This window comes from Cervus canadensis, chromosome 26, assembly GCF_019320065.1.
Source record: "Cervus canadensis isolate Bull #8, Minnesota chromosome 26, ASM1932006v1, whole genome shotgun sequence".
Lineage (NCBI taxonomy): Eukaryota > Metazoa > Chordata > Mammalia > Artiodactyla > Cervidae > Cervus > Cervus canadensis.
Window position 1 is genome coordinate 45,107,402 of NC_057411.1, and position 18,819 is coordinate 45,126,220.

General features: G+C 39.3%; 1 protein-coding gene across 1 annotated transcript; it reads left to right on the forward strand.

Moving 5' to 3' along the window:
- Positions 1 to 10,872: 10,872 nt before the first annotated feature.
- Positions 10,873 to 11,355, forward strand: LOC122427999 (M-phase phosphoprotein 6-like). Its single transcript, XM_043447614.1, has one exon. The coding sequence runs from the start codon at positions 10,873 to 10,875 to the stop codon at positions 11,353 to 11,355; it is 483 nt and encodes a 160-aa protein (XP_043303549.1).
- The last annotated feature ends 7,464 nt before the right edge of the window (positions 11,356 to 18,819 follow it).

Genomic DNA, 18,819 nt, shown 5'->3' on the forward strand with positions numbered 1-18,819 from the left:
ACAAAAACAACTGCAAGTTACAGATAAAAGTGCTTGAGGTCATAAGAGTTGTACTTTTAATTCTACTTCAATTTTTTTTCTGAAAATATAAATGAAAATTTCATAAATTAACTTTGAAAATTCACAATTTTAATAATTTTTTTAAACTGGACATTGACCACTACACTGTCTGAGATTCAGCAGTCCACATCTGGATATTAGATATCAGCTAAAGTAAGATCTAAGGACTCCTTCCAGTAAATGCCGGCAATAATGTCAGCTGACCTCTAGAGGGCTTCCTATAAACTAGATCTTGTTCACAAAGAGGAAAGCATTTTTCTTTAGAAGTGCTTTACACAGATTTAAGGTCTTTCCTAGTGGCTCTGACGGTAAAGAATATGCCTGCAATGCAGGAAACCTAGGTTCAATCTCTGAGTTGGAAAGATCCCCTGGAGAAGTGAATGGCTACCCAACTCCCATATTTTTGCCTGGAGAATTCCATGGACACAGAAGCTGGCAGGCTTCAGTCCATGGGGTCACAAATAGTCGGACACAATGGAGTAACTAACACAAACATAGATTTAAACGCTTTTTATTTGAAGAGATTCATGCTTAACTTGCTTTTCCAGATGACAAAAAAATCTTCACCAGCCTTTAGGTATAGTTTGATATATTCCAAGTCTTAATTCAGGTTATTTGCCATCTCTGCCATGTTGAAAAAACTGTACACTCCAGGTCTCTACACTTGCTTTTGTACCTGACACCAAATACGTGGAACTGGGTGACCAAGAAATGTATGTTTATTTGAATCAATCTGTTCTTGTAGTTCAAATAGTGTCTGGAAATGTTATCAACACGGAATGAAGCAGAAACTAATGAAAACACATCTGACATTTTTGTAACTTGTAATACTTAACACACACTTTCATGTGTATTATCTTACTGAAGGCTTAAAATATTAATGAATCAGCCTTTATTATCATTTACAGTGATGAGATGACTTCATCTAGGGGACTTGATGTAATAAAATGGAGATTCAAATTTAGTTCTTTTGATTTCAATCTCAGTGACCTTTTGCTTGACTCATTGCTGCTTCTGGTTATTATCCAGATAATGAAGTGACAAATTGGTAACCTTTCTAAAAGGTGTCCCTTAGTAGACCGACTTGTGGGGCCTGCGTGAGGGAGAAGGCATTAGGCATAATCTTGCCTAATTAGTCATAATCTTGGAAAGTTGGCTGACTCATGAAGAGAATCAGGAAGTGGGGCCTCCATGTATCAGCTCCTGGAGAGACTGAGAGCCTCAAGCAAAATTGTTCAACCTAACAGGTGCCACAAGCAGAGATCAGAGCCAGAAAGTAGAGCCAGAGATGAACAGACCTCTAGGATGGTCCCTAAGTCACAGGATGAGCCAGGCCAGAACTGAGTAGCAAGTCTGAGTGAGACACAGCATGGCGGAGCACAAGAAGCAGTGACCAGCGTGGAATCTGGTGGACGTGAACTTAACTCAGGTGACTGGGTCTAACTGCAGTCCTAGTTTAGGCCACCCATGTTGTTTCTATCTTGGTAATGTAGTGCTCAGGACAGAAGGAGGAAGAGGGAATAGAAAATTTTAATTTAAAAAAATTATCTGTTTTCTTCCTACTCACCAGCTGATTTCTGGCAGTAAACCTGGATCATGACCCAGAGAAATGCATGCTTTGATAAAAGAAATATCTCTCAATTTCTAAATAAGAGTAGATTTGTGAAGTTGCTTCTAGACAATGCCCTGAGTGTGATAAAGGATGAAAAGGGCAGAAATTAATGAAAGGAAAGCAAGAAGAGAGGATGAGTTCCTGAAGGTAAGTGATGACAGCCTTGCAATTTTGCTGTGGGCTTGCGAAGAGTTGACTCATTGGAAAAGACCCTGATGCTGGGAGGGATTGGGGGCATGAAGAGAAGGATACAACAGAGGATGAGATGGCTGGATGGCATCACCGACTCGATGGACATGGGTTTGAGTAAACTCCGGGAGTTGGTGATAGACAGAGAGGCCTGGCATGCTGCGATTCATAGGGTCACAGAGTCAGACACGACTGAGCGACTGAACTGAACTAAACTGAACTGTCTTCTCTAGCATTGAAAAGGCAATAAAACACAGTGATTAAGAGTACAGACTGCCTGGGTTTGAATTTTTTGTGTCTACCTTTTACTAGCAATATATTTTGAAATGAAAGTCCCCAGTCATATCCTACTCTTGGATACGTGTGACCCCATGGAATTCTCCAGGCCAGAATACTGGAGTGGGTAGCCTTTCCTTTCTCCAGGGGATCTTCCCAACCCAGGGATCGAACCCTGGTCTCCCACGTTGCAGGCAGATTCTTTACCAGTTGAGCCACCAGGAAGTTCAAGAATACTGGAATGGGGAGCCTATCCCTTCTCCAGCGAATTTTCTTGACCCAGGAATCAAACCAGGGTCTCCTGCATTGCAGGCGGATTCTTTACCAACTGAGCTAAACATTCTGTAAAAAAAATTTCTAAATTTTTCTTCTGTAAAATTGAAATGATATAGCACCTAGTTCATAAGTTGCTGTATAATATTTAAACTAGCACTTTTATAAACTAGGACTTCTTAAATTTTACAAAATTCTTATTTAAATATTAAAATAATTATATAATATATGTGATTCATTTGGACTATCAAACCCCCAACAAATTTCAGTTATTTTAGTGAGAGAGGACTTTGATGGATGAGGCATTTTGGGAAAGTACAATAATTTGCACCAGCAGAAAACCAGATTGAATGTCACAATTTTAGGATAGAGTGTAGACACTCCAGGGTCTACAGGAAAAATCTGGACTTTTTAGCATGATGTTAAGACTTGGACGTATGTTAATGAATTTCCTACCCATATTCCCGGTTTACCTTTCCATCTTCCCGTCCCAAACTAAGTAAAGTATCTGTGATACAATAAAGTATCCATTAATTCAACAAATAGTTATTGAGTGTGTATCCTTTGATGCAGTGGTCTGTCCCAAGCATCAAGATATGGTAGATAGAATGTCCTGCCCTCAGAGAACTTCTGTTCGAGTGGAACTCACTTGCATAGTTGCTAATGTTTACCTGTGTTTCCTGGCTACTGTGGGTTGGAGAATGAGTTTCATTTTTCCTCTCCCTAAGTGGTGAGAAACCTAAACCTTTACACACTTATTTCCTTTGGATATTCTTTAAAAAAAACTGAGCTTCATCCTGGTCCCTGCTACCCAACTAGCTACCAGCAGGGCCTCTTGAGGGAGAGTTCAGATTCCTATGTCCACTGGTGAGCTGAGCACAAGACCCTACCTTCTCCCATCTGGGGACTACTTAGACTAACAGTGAGTCCTGCTATTGGCTTCTTGTTGCATTTTTGTTTTCTTTTAATTATGTGTGTATGTATTTTTTCGCTGCCCTGGGACTTTGTTGCTGCATGTGGGTTTTCTTGGAGGCTACTTTCTAGTGGCAGTGCATGGGCTTCTTGTTCCTCAGTCTTCTCTTGTTGCAGAGCACTGGCTCTAGGGCACGCAGGTTTCAGTAGCTTCATCTTGAGGGCTCTAGAGCACAGGCTCATTAGCTGTGGTGGCGCATGAGCTCAGCTGCCCTGCAGCACATGGGTCCTTGTTCCCTTAATAGGGATTGAAGCCACATTCCCTGCATTGCAAGGTGGATTCTCAATCACTGGGAAGTTCTCTGCTATTGATTTCTGATGCACTGTCCTGAAAGTCCCAAACCACTCGTAAAACAAACTGGGATACCATTTATTCAGTCTCCATCAAACCTGTCTGCCCCTGACCCAGTTATACTCTTCCAGACTGACTCTCTCCTTGGGCTTCTTGTAGGACTTTGGCAGAGGCTTCTGTTCTTCAAAAGTCACCTCTTTCTCCAAAGATTATTGCCTTCCTGAATGCCCTGCTATGTACCATGCCTGGCACACCAGCAAAGACCTAATAAACATTTGTCAAATGAACTCAGATGGTCTCCAAAATGATCTTAGGGGGTATGCAGAGCAATAATTCATATTTTAATCCATTCATGTTTAATGTTCTAGGAAAAATGTCACTTAAATGCATAGATGAATAATTTTTTAAGTTTAAAGATCACCAGGTTTAACAGGAGCCAAAACTGATAAACATTTTGGTACCACTGACCCAGTAGCTGATAATACAAGCTTTATAGTTTAACTGGTTGGGTTTTCAACCTGGTTCAGACACAAACCAGTTGAGTGACTGTAGGAAAGGACTTTCTGAGCCTCAGTTTCCTTATTTAAACATGACCTAATGATAGTACTGGGCTTCCCTGGTGGCTCAGGTGGTAAAGTGTCTGCCTGCAATGTGAGAGACCAGGGTTCGATCCCTGGGTCAGGAAGATCCCCTGGAGAAGGAAATGGCAACCCACTCCAGTATTCTTGCCTGGAAAATTCCATGGACAGAGCCTGGTAGGCTACAGGCCACTGGGTCGCAAAGAGTTGAACACGACTGGGTGACTTCACTTTCACTTAATGATAGTACTGACCTTATGTGTTGCTGTGAGGAGTAAATGAAATAGAAAATGTGTAATCCATGTGAAATGCTAAACAAACCCTGTAGTAGACACATGTGACTGTTTGGTAAGTGATGGCTATTATCCATCATTGCTATAATAACATAGCTCGCACCCTGCAACTCTTGCTTCCTATTCTGAGTACCATTGAATGGAGAACTCAGGATGCCATCTTGTTTCCAAGAGCTTGCATGGGAATTGGAGAAGGTCTGGAGGTGTGCAGGTGGATCCCGTTGGTAGATAGTTTGAGAGGAGCCTCGGATATGGAAATAGAGGACTGCATAGGACCAAGGAGAAACTGAGGCCTGGGCAGATGTTCTATAGCTTAGCTCATGAGCACATCTCCCAGGCAGTAGAGTGAGAAGACTGAAATCTCTTCTGAAGATCCTAATATTGCTTTGCCTGGCCAAATTATTTTAAATGATGCACTTTAGGTCTTTAAAAAATGACCTGACTTTTCTCAGTCTTCTATGAGTGCTCAGTTTATATACAATTCTAGGAAGCAGAAATTCTGCACAGCTATAAAAAAAAAAAAACATAAATAAGAAGATTTGTTCAACCATAAAACTTAAAGTTGGTTAGTCATTACATTGTAGTTTAACCTGATCTAAGCAAGGCAGTGCACATATGCTATATAAGCTTTTTCTCTTCTAAAAGTATCTCATTACCATCCATAAGAACAGTTAAATATAGATATTTTGTTTTTATGGCCTTTATTTCTGAAACATGAAAGGTTTTATGCTTCTAATCCCTAGACAATGTTTCCATGGTGTTTCTGTTTATCTTGCATTCTACTTCAAGCCATGTTTTGGGGGAAAATGCAATGGTTTTAGGAAAGGCTGAAGTGATTTTCAATTATCATGAGTGAATCTGGGACTGGAGAAGTCATTTATCTCCCCTGATCTTAGACAATTGCTCTGCATGACAGGAGTTACTCTGGTTGGTTTCTTACCCTCTTGGCGTCTTTTAAATTCTCTGCGGCTGCTCTCACTTCCTCTTGTGTTTCTTTGTTTGCTGCCGTGAGATTCAATGGGGCTTACCTAGACTGGTTTTGTAACAATAAAGAGTTGTTTAGTTAAAAGTTTTCCAACATCAGAGTTTCATTATGCAAAAAAATAACAACCCTGGAGTCATTTCCAATGACCTTAGGGTGGATTTGAAGAAGAACTCTGAGGAGGTGAAAGCAGTATTGAAAAATTTCATATACATTCCTCCCCAGGCAGGGAAATTTTGTGAGTGTGCTGCATGTTCAATCAGAAAACAACTCCACACTTAGAAGGCCTTGACCTTGGTTTAATGCTCTGCTGCCACCATTTGGTATTCTTAACAGTTTTTGAACAATTCCTTATGAAGTCATAGGCTGCTCCAACTCCAAACTAGATGCCACAAGATGCTTCAACGGCTATGAGCACCACTTCCTACTTCTTACCCTCCTGGATGAAGTCACAGTTCAAGGGTCATTCTCTCTGCATAATTTTCTCTCCCTTCTCCAAACAGAGTAGTCACTCAGTGTCTCCATGTTTCCATAGCAACTCATGCACACCTTTGGAATTGCACTTTTTGTTCTGTACTACTTGTGCAGGTGTGATTTTCTATCTATCTCAACCATGAACTCCAGGGAAGGGATCAGGTCTGAGTTTTTCCTTTTGCTCATCTGACTGTGTGGATCACAACAAACTGTGGAAAATTCTTAAAGAGATGGGAAAGAGACCAGCTTACCTTTCTCCTGAGAAACCTATATGCAAGTCAGTCAGTCAGTTCAGTTGCTCAATCATGTCTAATTCTTTGCGACCCCATAGACTGCAGCACACCAGGTTTCCCTGTCCATCACCAACTCCCAAAACTTGCTCAAACTCACGTCCACCACGTCAGTGATGCCACCCAGCCATCTCATCCTCTGTCATCTCCTTCTCCTCCTGCCTTCAATCTTTCCCAGCAGCAGGGTCTTTTCCAAGGAGTCAGTTCTTCACATCAGGTGGCCAAAGTATTGGAGTTTCAGCTTCAGCATCAGTCCTTCCAATGAATATTCATGACTGATCTCCTTTAGGGTTGATTGGTTGGATCTGCTTGCAGTCCAGGGAACTTTCAAGAGTCTTCTCTGTCAAGAAGCAACAATTAGAACCAGGCATAGAACAACTGACTGGTTGAAAATTGGGAAAGGACTATGACAAGGCTTTTTATTGTCATCCTGCTTATTTAACTTATATGCAGAATATATCATGCGAAATGCCAAGCTGGATGAATCACAAGTCGGAATCAAAATAGCCAGAAGAAATATCAAGAACCTCAGATATGCAGATGATATCATTGTAATGGTAGAAAGTAAAGAGGAACTAAAGAGCCCCTTAATGAGGTGAACGAAGAAGTTGAAAAAGCTGGCTTGAAACTCAACATTCATAAAATGAAGATCATGGCATCCAGTTCCATCACTTCATGACAAATTAATGGGAAAAATGGAAGCAGTGACAGATTTTATTTTCTTGGGCTCCAAAATCACTGTGGACCCTGACTGCAGCCATGAAATTAAAAGCTGCTTGCTCCTTGGAAGGAAAGCTATGACAAACAGTGACATCACTTTGCTGACAAAGGTCTGTACAGTCAAAACTATGGTTTTTCCAGTAGTCATGTATGGATGTGAGAGATGAACCATAAAGAAGCCTAAGCACCAAAGAACTGATGCTTTCAAACTCTGGTGCTGAAGAAGACGCTTTAGAGTCCCTTGGACTGCAAGGAGATCAAAGCAGTCAATCCTAAAGGAAATCAATCCTGACCATTCATTAGAATGACTGATGCTGGAGCTGAAGCTCCAATACTTTGGCCATCTGATGCAAAGAACTGATTCATTGGTAAAGACCCTAATGCTGGAAACAATTGAGGGCAAAAGAAAAATAAGAGCAGCAGGGGTTGAGATGGTTAGATCGCATCACCAACTCAATGGACATGAGTTCAAGCACATTCTGGGAGATGGTGAAGTCCAGGGGAGCCTGGCATGCTGCAGTTCTTGGGGTCACAAAGAGTCAGACACAACTCAGCAACTGAACAACAATGACAATGAGAAAATTTTCAGTAAGTATTAACATCTTGCATTAAGCAGCATGACACAGTTGTTTCCCTTGTGCATGACTCTTTGCTCAAGATACCATTATCCATTCTTATTCATAAGGGTGTAGCACCCTTATTCATTTTGGAAGGCCCAGCTAAAGGTCACTTCTTCTGAGAAGACTTCCCTTGAAGGTAAAAGAAAAAGGTTCACTTTCCCCTCTGTGCTATTGTAGCACGAATTTTATAGACTTGTGAGGGTTTGAAGTGTATATTTCCGCAACCTGACTGAGAGTACCTTGAAGTTCATGCATTAGTCAACTTTATATCCCAAACCCTGGCTTGGTAATTGGAACAAAAAAAAAAAAAAAAGAAAGAAAGAAGGGAAGAAGGAAAGGAGGGAATGAAGGATAAAAAACTGAAGTAAGCAAGCAAAAAGAAAGCAAGAAAAGGAAAAGTCAAAGGAACAAATTATATAGTGGCATGATACCAAAATGATGACTTGATAGATGAAAACTCTAATTGAGTAGTTCAGCTATATTATCTCATATGCCACAAGTTGATCAAGTAACTTTTTCTTTATACCCTAGTGTGTGGAAGAAGAACAGGGGACTCTCTAATGTAATTGATTTTTTAGCACAAAGTTTAATTTTCTAGTTGCATGCATTTCATGGACCCAATTAAATCAGAGCCCATATTATTCACTGGATACGAAAGAGAAGTCTTAAACTTTAGGATAAAAAAGTAGCTCCCTTAAAGTATGAGAGATGTACTAATTTATATATTTTATAAAGTAAATCACATGTTGTGTTTAATGCAGTGTATATTCTTGAGACCCTTGTTAAGTATCAGTTGACTACAGATGTGTGGGTTTGTTTCTGGAGTTTCCATTCTGTGCCGTTGTTGTATGTGTTCAGTTTATGCTATTACGGTACTGTTTGCATTACTGTAGCCTGGTTATATTTTTCAAACCATGAGTTCTTCCACTTGGTTCCTGTTCAAAATTCCTTTGACTACTCTTAGGGTCTTTTGCAGTTCCATATGAAGTTTCAAGCTTTTTTCTCCGTTTCTGTAAAAAAAAAAAAAATACACTTAAAGTAGTTTAAAAAAAAGAAAAAAAATCACTTAACTTTCTCCCTGCAAACTCTGTTTAGTAAGTACCACTATCACCACTTTCCTAGTGAGAAAACTGAACTTAGGAAAGCTAAATATCTTGTTTAATGTTATTTGACTGATAAATAGCCTTAGAACCAAATAAATTTCATTTTTTCCCAAACATATATTTTGGAGTTGTGGCCAAAGGGGTGGGGTGGATGTTACTGAGGCTAATAGCTTAAATTCACTTCATTTTAAAGATTCAGAATGCAAAAGCCCATTCTATTTATTGGGTGCCAACTAATTCTGATAATAATCCATTGTAAGTCTGTGTTGGCTACAGAGTCTTAACTGTTTAGTAGCAGTCATTTTTAACAAGCCCATAACATTGCCATTACATGAATTATACATGGTTTATAAAATGATTATTTAGTCAGTGGAAAATTAAATCCGTCAGTGTTTTTCAAATCTGAGCTAGGACATTCATCAGAAAAACTGTTAAATTTTTAATCAACTGTACAACAGTTGATGTAGCTATCAGCGTAAATTGCTCTTTCTCTGTCATTCCCCTTGTTGCAGAATATAGTGTAGAATTACCAGCTCTACAACGCTAATTGATTTTTTTTTCTTGCAGAGATTTAAGACAGAGTGACATGCCATCCAGCACTGAAATAAACAAGTTGCATGAGCATCAAAGACACATTTCACATACACTGAGTGTAATTTCACATTTTAGGTTATTTTTTATTAACTTTATTCCCAGCACCTCAAACTGTAGTCCACCGTGGTCGAAGTTTACACTGTAAATATTCAGATGCAAACAATACTGTATTAAAAAAGAATATAGTATCTTAAAGGATGATAAGAATTATGAAAAACATAGTATAAGAAAAAGAAACTTCTGTTTGTATAGCAATAACATAACATCATAAAAGAGTAGATTCCTCAAATGCACAAAAGAATGACCCAAACTCCATACAGGAGTAAATCAAGTGATCTAGACAGTTTCTCTCTTGAAAAATAACAGTAAATCTCTCCTTTTTTCAGTGCACAAGTTCTCCTGATGACAATCAAGGGACATTTTTGTGTTTTTCTTTCAGAAAATTCATTTCTTTATTCCTTCCAATTTGTCTTTGCATCCATTTAAAGTAAGTAATACCTTCACAGGTAGACATAGGCAAAGAGGGGCCCTGAGAATACTTCTCTGCCTGCAGCTCTGCCCGAAGCACAGCTGGAAGGAGGAGGCAGAAGATCCAGTGCCCACCCCAGGCCCCAGCTGCTGTCCCTCCGCGGGTTTCCGCCCAGTTCTACGTCCTCTCTGGCTTTCTCAGGCCTGATGTACTGTGAACAATAGCATGTTTATCTAAACCAGGATTTCTCAGACTCAGATGTTCATGCAATTCACCTGAGAGTCTTGCTGAGCTGTAGATTCTGGTTTTGCTCGTTTGCATAGTGAGGGGCTCTCTCTGAGATAAGGATGCACTTGCTCAAAGCCCTCCTGGTCTGTTTCCAACATTTTTGATCAAACCACTGTCTGGAGATAAACATTCACCGTTTCCCTAACATACTCTGTACATTTGCAATGTCTGTTTCCTCTGAAACATTCTTCCTCCTTTCTCTACCTGATGAGAGCTTATTTCTCTTTCTAGATAGAATTCAAAAGAGATGCATGCTCTATCCCCTGCCTGGGCAGTCCCACTCAGGCAAAAGTTGCTGCTCCTTCCACTAACCTAGCGTTTCTGTTGTAACAAAGAAGAAAAAACCTGACTTCAAACTGCAGCTATTCCTTTAGATTTATCTTTACACTCTGTTACCTGTGCTTGGTTATGCTGTCTGCACCTTCTGTGAAAGAATGTTACCTATAACCTGAAATATACCGGATAGCTCATTCTCAAGGCTCTGACTTTTAAACATATAACACTTTTCTGTTCATATAGAGACAAACAGAGGATAATATTTTTGGAAGTTTATAGGAACATCATGTTCTGACCTCCATGGGCAGCTGCAAGAACAAAAGATTCCAGCATCAAGAAGTCTGCAGCAAGCAGCCACACTCCCTCCCCTTTTCTATAAAATAATCTTGAATTCTAACTCAGGTAAGGTGCTTCTTTGGAGCACTAGTCCACCACCTTCTTGGTCTTCTGACTTTCCAAATAAAATCACTATTTCTTCAGTTGCAGACTGCGGCGCCTGGTGGGAGTCAGTATGGCGGCCGAGCACAAAACGAAGTTGTCCAAGAACTTGTTGCGCGTGAAGTTCATGCAAAGGGGACTGGACTCGGAAACCAAGAAACAACTAGAAGAGGAAGAAAAGAAAATCATTAGTGAAGAGCACTGGTACTTGGATTTGCCTGAGCTGAAAGAGAAAGAGAGTTTCATTATAGAAGAGCAGCGTTTCTTGTTGTGTGAAGATCTTCTCTATGGAAGAATGTCATTCAGAGGATTTAATCCTGAGGTTGAGAAATTAATGCTTCAGATGAACGCTAAGAACAAAGCAGAAGAAGTTGAAGAGCAAACAGTGGAACTCAATGTGTCAGATGAAGAAATGGCTAGAAGATATGAGACTTTGGTGTGGACAATTGGGAAAACGTTTGCCAAGAAAAGAGACCGTGCCATTTACGAAGAAGATAAAAATGGAGACATGAAACCAATTAAAGCAAAGAAGATGTTCTTAAAGCCCCAAGATTAAAGTGGAGGCCTTAAGATATGGCTCAGTGATGAGAGCATATTTTGGAACGCACTCTGTCAGTTCCTCTATAGTTATTAGTGTTGTAATGTTTATTTGTAAAGAAATGTATACTTTTGGAAACATGTTTGTTCCATGTTTTTGGAACAGACGTGTGATGGATGTTATACATCCTTTGCTTAGCGGTGTTCATCAAGAGTGAACTTTTAACCCTTGGTCTTCAAATGTACATAGGTATGTGGTAGCTCCCTAAAGAATATTTTATCTCAGATATTTTTTTCTAATATAACTCTCCAGTCACTAACCTTAAATTGAACTCATGGAAACTAATACCAGTGTTTAAATTGCCCTTATGTTTATAAACATGTCAAGTCAGTTCATACATATATTTTGGAATCATGTCTTAAGAATTTATTATATTAATTCATCAAGAACAAACTTGCCTCTTCGCACTAAGAATTTTCATGCTACAAAGTCAATGTCATGTGTGGAATTATGTTTTTTGTTGTTGTTTAAGCCTTTCATTAATTTTTAGACATTGTTCTATAATAAATAGCTGTTTTCATATTAAAAAAAAATCACTATTTCTTGCCCCAGCAACTCATCTCTCACTCTACTGGTCTGCTCTTGTGGTGAGCAGTACAAGCTTGGACTCAGTAACACTGTGTTAGTATCTTAATGCTTCTTCTTGCTTCTGTTCTCATCAACTCTACCCCATCTTAAAATCCATTCCAAATTCTGAAAATGTAAATCAGATTTTAAACATCCTCCACATCAGATTATAAAAATCCTCCACATCATCTATTAACACCTTACTAAATTCCAGTCTCCCTACCCTGATACACAGCCAATATATTCACGACATGTCCCTACTTGCCTCTGCACTCCCTTTCCTTGCCGAATTCCTTCACATACAGGAGTTCTGGTTCTTCTATGCTTTCATCTGAATCTTTAAGAGGATGAGCTGTTCCCCTCTGTCTGAAACGTTCTTCTCCAGGAGTTTCATTTGCCTGATCTTCTCATTCTGACCTCAGTTCACTCCATCAAACCTAAAGTTGAAGCAACCACAGAGCTGTCTCTGAGTATTGCTCAGTATCGCTTCTATGGCAGACTTTATGATTTCCTGCTGTTTTCTTCTTTGTTTGTCAGTCTCATTTTCAGAATTATCAGTCCCATGAGAAAGGGGGCTCTGGCTTCTTTATGGAGTACAGTATCCCCAGAGTCTAAAGAAATATTTGGCGCTTGGGAGACTTTCATTGAATATTGGTTGAATCAATGAATGTTGGAAATATTCAACAAAAAGAAATCCCCTTTAGACAGGCAGATCTAGGCTTGAAACCATCCCTGTTCTTTTTTCTATTTCTTTCCAGATGGGGAGGAAGCTGGTGGGGGCCTGAGACAGAGCTTAGATAACTGCTCTCAGAAGTGTATTTTCACCCCTAGGTCCTGGCAGGACCTGAAGTCACATCGGGGACAGGAGGTTTCTGCCTGAACCCACTCTCTCTTGAAGTCAAGGGACTTTTTAAAGAGCTATTTACTCCCTCTAAGCCTCAGCTTTCTCATCTGTATGGCCACCTGATACAAAGAGCCAACTCACTGGAAAAGACCCTGATACTGGGAAAGATTAAAGGCAAGAGGAGAAAGGGTCGACAGAGGATGAGATGGTTGGATGGCATCACTGACTCAATGGACGTGAGTCTGAGCAAACTCTGGGAGATAGTGAAGGACAGGGAAATCTGGAATGCTGCAGTTCATGGGATTGCAAAGAGTCAGGAATGACTTAGTGACTGAACAAGGTGGGAGTATTAGGAGTCCCACCCCAGAAAGCTGTAGTGATACATAAAACCAGATAATGCATATACTGTGTGTAGCGCAGCATGGCTTAAGGACCAAGTTCAGTCAACACAGTTATGATTTTCATTACTATCAACAACTTCTTTATTTACACAAGAGGGGCAGTAGGGGTTGGGGGGAGTCAGGGGGATTGAGAAGGCACATGCCTTAGAAACAACATGGGCACCATGGCTTCTCTCCTAGCTCCAGGAGGTACCTCAAGATGGGGAATGTTTATTTAGAGAATCAGCTTGAAAGTTAGCAATTATCTGATTAATGACCATCTCACAAAGGGCTTCTCTTCCAGGATGATGAGTGTAAGTGTATCTGGACTCAAGGGGAAGATTCTAACCTGCTGCTACATGAATAGTGAAATATTTAAAATTGGATGTAAGGAGTGGGAAGGTAATTATGTGTGCAGCAAACATATGGCAGAGGCTATATTTCTCCCGCTGAAAGAAACAAGTCCAAATATGTAACATACACACATTCTCCTTCCTATAAATACACAGATTGGATGATGCTGTGGCAACATTTTGTTAAGTACCAGAATCCCGGAGAAATCACTCGAAGCACGTTATCCGAAGAACAGATGGTCGGTGTCCCTCCTGATCTGAAGGTATTTCTGGCTGTCATGTGGTTATTCTATAAATAAGCCCCACTGTGAGGCAGTGGAAGGTAAGCAATCAGTTGTACTCTCCAACTTTCAGAAGAAAATGCTGGAAAAAGAAAATTAAAGGCTGGTTATGTTAAAGATGATTCTATCACAGAGCCTGAGGGCTAGAAGGGTCCTAAAAAAACATAAAGACCATCTGCTGTTTCTGGGTGAAAGCTCACTGGATCAGAGTCAGCTTGACTTTGAAGACCTGCAGAGGACAATTCCAGAATTCAATCATCACATCTGTGGCTTTGTCCCAAAATGCTGCCTTATAGACTCTGCCCATCCAGATCCTATTACCTCAGCTTCTTCCATTCATAGTCCTCTCCCCTGGGGACTTGTCCTAGGTCAGGCAGCCCACAACCAACTCAGTGTTTCTGCGGGTCCTGTTTTGACCTTGAGGCAGGACCCATGAAGGGAGGCAGTAGTAACCAAATGCTAACTGTACCCCAGATGATTTGTATTCAACATGTTTTTTTCTTTTTCCTCTCTCACATCCAACAGTATTGCAAAACCAGTTTCATTATTTTTATTTTACAGATGAAACTTTGATGTCCAAGATATTAGCTCTTTGCCCAAGGCCACAAAGGTAGGAATTAGAAATAAGAAGGATACTGTCCCCAGGTTGTCTTTCTCCTTGCCACTTCATCAGATCGATGCAACAATCTTATTTTATCTCATTTCTTATGCTTAATGCCTCCATAGAAATTCTCTTCCCAGAACTTCAGGGACAACCATTTACTCTCTAAAGTACACTGTGAAACTGACCTATAGATGGACAATGAATAGCTCTATAATGGGAATCCTTATGTCCATTCATTCTCTCTTTCATTTTTTTTTCTTGAACATCATGAAAGTGAGGGACCTACCGCTCAAGCTAGAAACCTCTCATCACTCTTTAAATGTCTCTAGCTCTACTTCTATCTAATTCTGTTTAATCACTTGAGGTTCTGAACCATAGTTTCCAGGTCTGTAAAACACAGCAAGTACTTGCCACAGAGAAGGGTCATGGTTATGACAAAATGCTGTTTTTGAAGTGCTTGGATTGTTAGCCAGTGTAAGTACCCTTTCTCTCCATGTGCAGAATAAAGTAGAGTGAAGACTCTTCACGTGTACCATAACCCCTCCTTCAATATCGAAGAAACATATGTTTATTTTCTAAATTCCTGGGGCTGGATCTATAAGAATTACTTACATTTTACATTCACTGATGTGTGCTCAGAACCAGAGAGTGACCAGAACCAGAATGAGTGGGGTCAGTCCAAAGCTGGTGCTTAGTGGGTCTTTGTTGAATGTACATATTGACAAATGGAACCTGAAAGCAAAATACCTTGTTCAGAAAATTCTGAACTCATTTTAGTTTTTTTAAAATATATTTTCTTTACACATTAACAATTGCTATCTTTAAATGATACTTTTATATTGGATTTTTATCCTATAATGGTAATAGTCTCAACTATTTCTAAAGAAAAGATGGAGTTTTCAAGCTGCTAGAAGACATTATTTTATTCCCCAAAGTCTTTGTTCCTAAATTCTCAGAATAACCAAGATCTCCAGCTTGAAGAATTCAATGAAAGAATAGCCTTTTTTTTCCTATTTAATTTTAGAAATTGATATTAAAGATCATCTTAGAACTTTAGTTTTAGGGAAGAAAAAGCAGTTCTGTGTAAATAAATGTATACTGGAGAATTTTAAAAGACTTTTGTGTTTCTGTGTTATTTGCAATTACTATGTGATTAATGTGAAAAGAATATCCATTAACAGAGAAATGGCATTCTGAACAATACTGCTGGAATTTCATTGGCAGAGATAGCCTGTTTGCACAGTCTCGTTGTCAACTTTATTTTTCCCACAACAATCAACTTTCTTTCTGAATTATTAACTGTATCTCTATTTTTCAGAACTGCTAACTTGCATCATTAGGAGAAACAAAATTGCTAACTAAATTGCAGCTTTTGTGTACAGTTTATAATTTTTCACTGTACTAAGTATTTCATCCATATTCTAGTTTTTCAAAGGTTTTTAGGCTGGTTCTTTGCTTTCCAAGCCCCTTGAGTGTTTTTTTTTTTTCCTTTTTCTATTTGTTTTAATACAATTGAGTTTATTTCATATTATTTGTGTTCCACTCTGGATTCCCTTGCATTCTGGTTGATATTAATTGTTTATTATTTGATGTGGAGGCTTGCAACATATTCCTGTGATTCTAAGAGTTAGAGCTACACAAAGAAGATTTCCTCTCTGCTTAACCCTATTACCTGTTCCTGTGCCAACTACTTTCCAGCCCTTTTCTATCTAGCTTCTGAATGTAACCAATCACTTTAGCATTTGATTTATCCTTCCTGTATATCTTTTGCAAAATTGTGTGTATGTGTGCATTTTCTTATGTCCTCATCTTTGCTAATGAAGCATAGTTTACCATAGGTAAACTTTTGCACTTTTCATTTTTCACCGAACAGTACTGTCTGAAAATCACGTTAGTTAAAAAGATCTTCCTCTATTTTTTGCCATCAGTTCAGTTCAGTTTAGTTGCTAAGTCATGTCTGACTCTTTGTGGCCCCATGAACCACAGCAAGCCAGGCCTCCCTGTCCATTACCGACTCCTGAAGTTTACCCAAACTCATGTCCATTGAGTCGGTGATGCCATCCAACCATCTCATCCTCTGTCATCCCCTTCTCTTCCTGCCCTCAATCTTTCCCAGCATCAGGGTCTTTTCCAATTAGTCAGCTCTTCACATCAGGTGGCCAAAGCATTGGAGTTTCAGCTTCAACATCAGTCCTTCCAATGAATATTCAGGACTGATCTCCTTTAGGATTGACTGGTTGGATCTTCTTGCAGTCCAAGGGACTCTCAAGAGTCTTCTCCAACACCACAGTTCAAAAGCATCAATTCTTTGGTGCTCAGCTTTCTTTATAGTCCAACTCACATCCATACATGACCACTGGAAAAACTATAGCCTTGACTAGATGGATCTTTGTTGACCAAGTAATGTCTCTGCTTCTTAATATACTGTCTAGATTGGTCATAACTTTCCTTCCAGGGAGTAAGTGTCTTTTAATTTCATGGCTGCAGTCACCATCTGCAGTGATTTTGGAGCCCCCAAAAATAAAGTCTGACATTGTTTCCACTGTTTCCCCATCTATTTGCCATGAAGTGATGGGACCGGATACCATGATCTTAGTTTTCTGAATGTTGAGCTTAAAGCCAACTTTTTCACTCTCCTCTTTCACTTTCATCAAGAGGCTCTTTAGTTCTTCACCTTCTGCCATAAGGGTGGTATCAGTTGCATGTCTGAGGTTATTGATATTTCTCCTGGCAACCTTGATTCCAGCTTGTGCTTCATCCAGCCCAGCGTTTCTCATGATGTACTCTGCATATAAGTTAAATAAGCAGGGTAAAATATACAGCCTTGACGTACTCCTTTTCCTATTTGGAACCAGTCTGTTGGTCCATGTCCAGTTCTAACTGTTGCTTCCTGACCTGCATATAGGTTTCTCAGGAGGTAGGTCAGGTGGTCTGGTATTCCTATCTCTTTCAGAATTTTCCAGTTTATTGTGATCCACACAGTCAAAGGCTTTGGCATAGTCAATAAAGCAAAAACAGATGTTTTTCTGGAACTCTATTGCTTTTTTGATGATCCAGCAGATGTTGGCAATTTGATCTCTGGTTCCTCTGCCTTTTCTAAAACCAGTTTTAACATGTGGAAGTTCACGGTTCATGTATTGCTGAAGCCTGGCTTGGAGAATTTTGAGCATTGCTTTACTAGCGTGTGAGATGAGTGCAATTGTGCGGTATTCTGTCCATAGTGGAATTAAAGAAATTGCTTTCATTATACGAAGCCAAGGCCCTTCTTGTCTAATAGCCCTTAGCACCTCCACCTTCATCTCCACACAATAGCTTATAGGTTGTAGATTATGTGGGGATAGATTTATTGTCTACCTTGCAAACTAGGATTAGTTCAGAGTCTAGTAAAGTGCCTTACACACAGTAGGTAATAAACTAAGTCTTTCTTTAATGACTATGAAAGTGAAAGAGTAAATGAATGATGTATTATATTACTATTGAATCATTTCAAGTCCAGTGTTGAAGTAGCTAGAATATGAGGTGGTTAGACATTAAACATCTATTTCTCAATCATATTTAAATAAGGAAAATGATATTTATGAATGTATATTTTAACTAGGGATCAGTTATCTTGTGGGTATCTAGACATGTGGGTATTTCTGTGGTGGATTAGGTATTATACCTGGACAATTCATTTCTATTAGCTCACTTAATTCTCATTGCAACCCTATGAAATAGATGCTAGCCTGCTTGACAATGCTGAGGGACACTCAGAATGTTTCAGTGATTTGCAAAAGATGATACTAGAATTTTGGGCTTCAAATCCACTTTCTCAACAGCATGTTGAGAAGTATTAAGATTTTTCCCCCAAATACAGGATCTAAGAAAACCATAACAGCCTATGACCCACCCTTTATAATGGCTGATATGTTTAATGTGTTAATTTACTGATATTTGCAAACTATTTCTTGAGACAGTATCAGAACTTTCCTGCTTCTAAAATGTTTTTAACATACCTCAATCTGTAGCAGGTAATAAATAATTTAGACTGAATGTCGCTGGAGCAAACATTTGTCCTTTCCCACTTTCTGTTGGCTTAAAAGGAAATTATTTCCTGTTTTTAATTGGTTACTGAACAAAAATACATTTATGCTGTTTTCTAAGCCCGCTGCTTGTTCTGGCCTACTTCCCGCCATTGTTTTGAAGAACAAATTGTGGAAAATCTGCTTACTTTAGTAACAGGAGATCCTGCTAAGAAAACATTCAGCTAGACTCACAATAAAGCACACCAATCGGATGTTTGCATCAGATTTAAGAAGTCGATTCTCCCCTCCTTCCAAAGAAGTCATTTTATTCTGTAAGACAAACTATCATGGTACAACTAGAAAGTGAAAATCTTTATTTAAAACCACCC

Excerpts from the sequence above, each read along its gene's own strand:
- LOC122427999 (XM_043447614.1), top strand. The coding sequence starts at position 10,873 with ATGGCGGCCGAGCACAAAACGAAGTTGTCCAAGAACTTGTTGCGCGTG.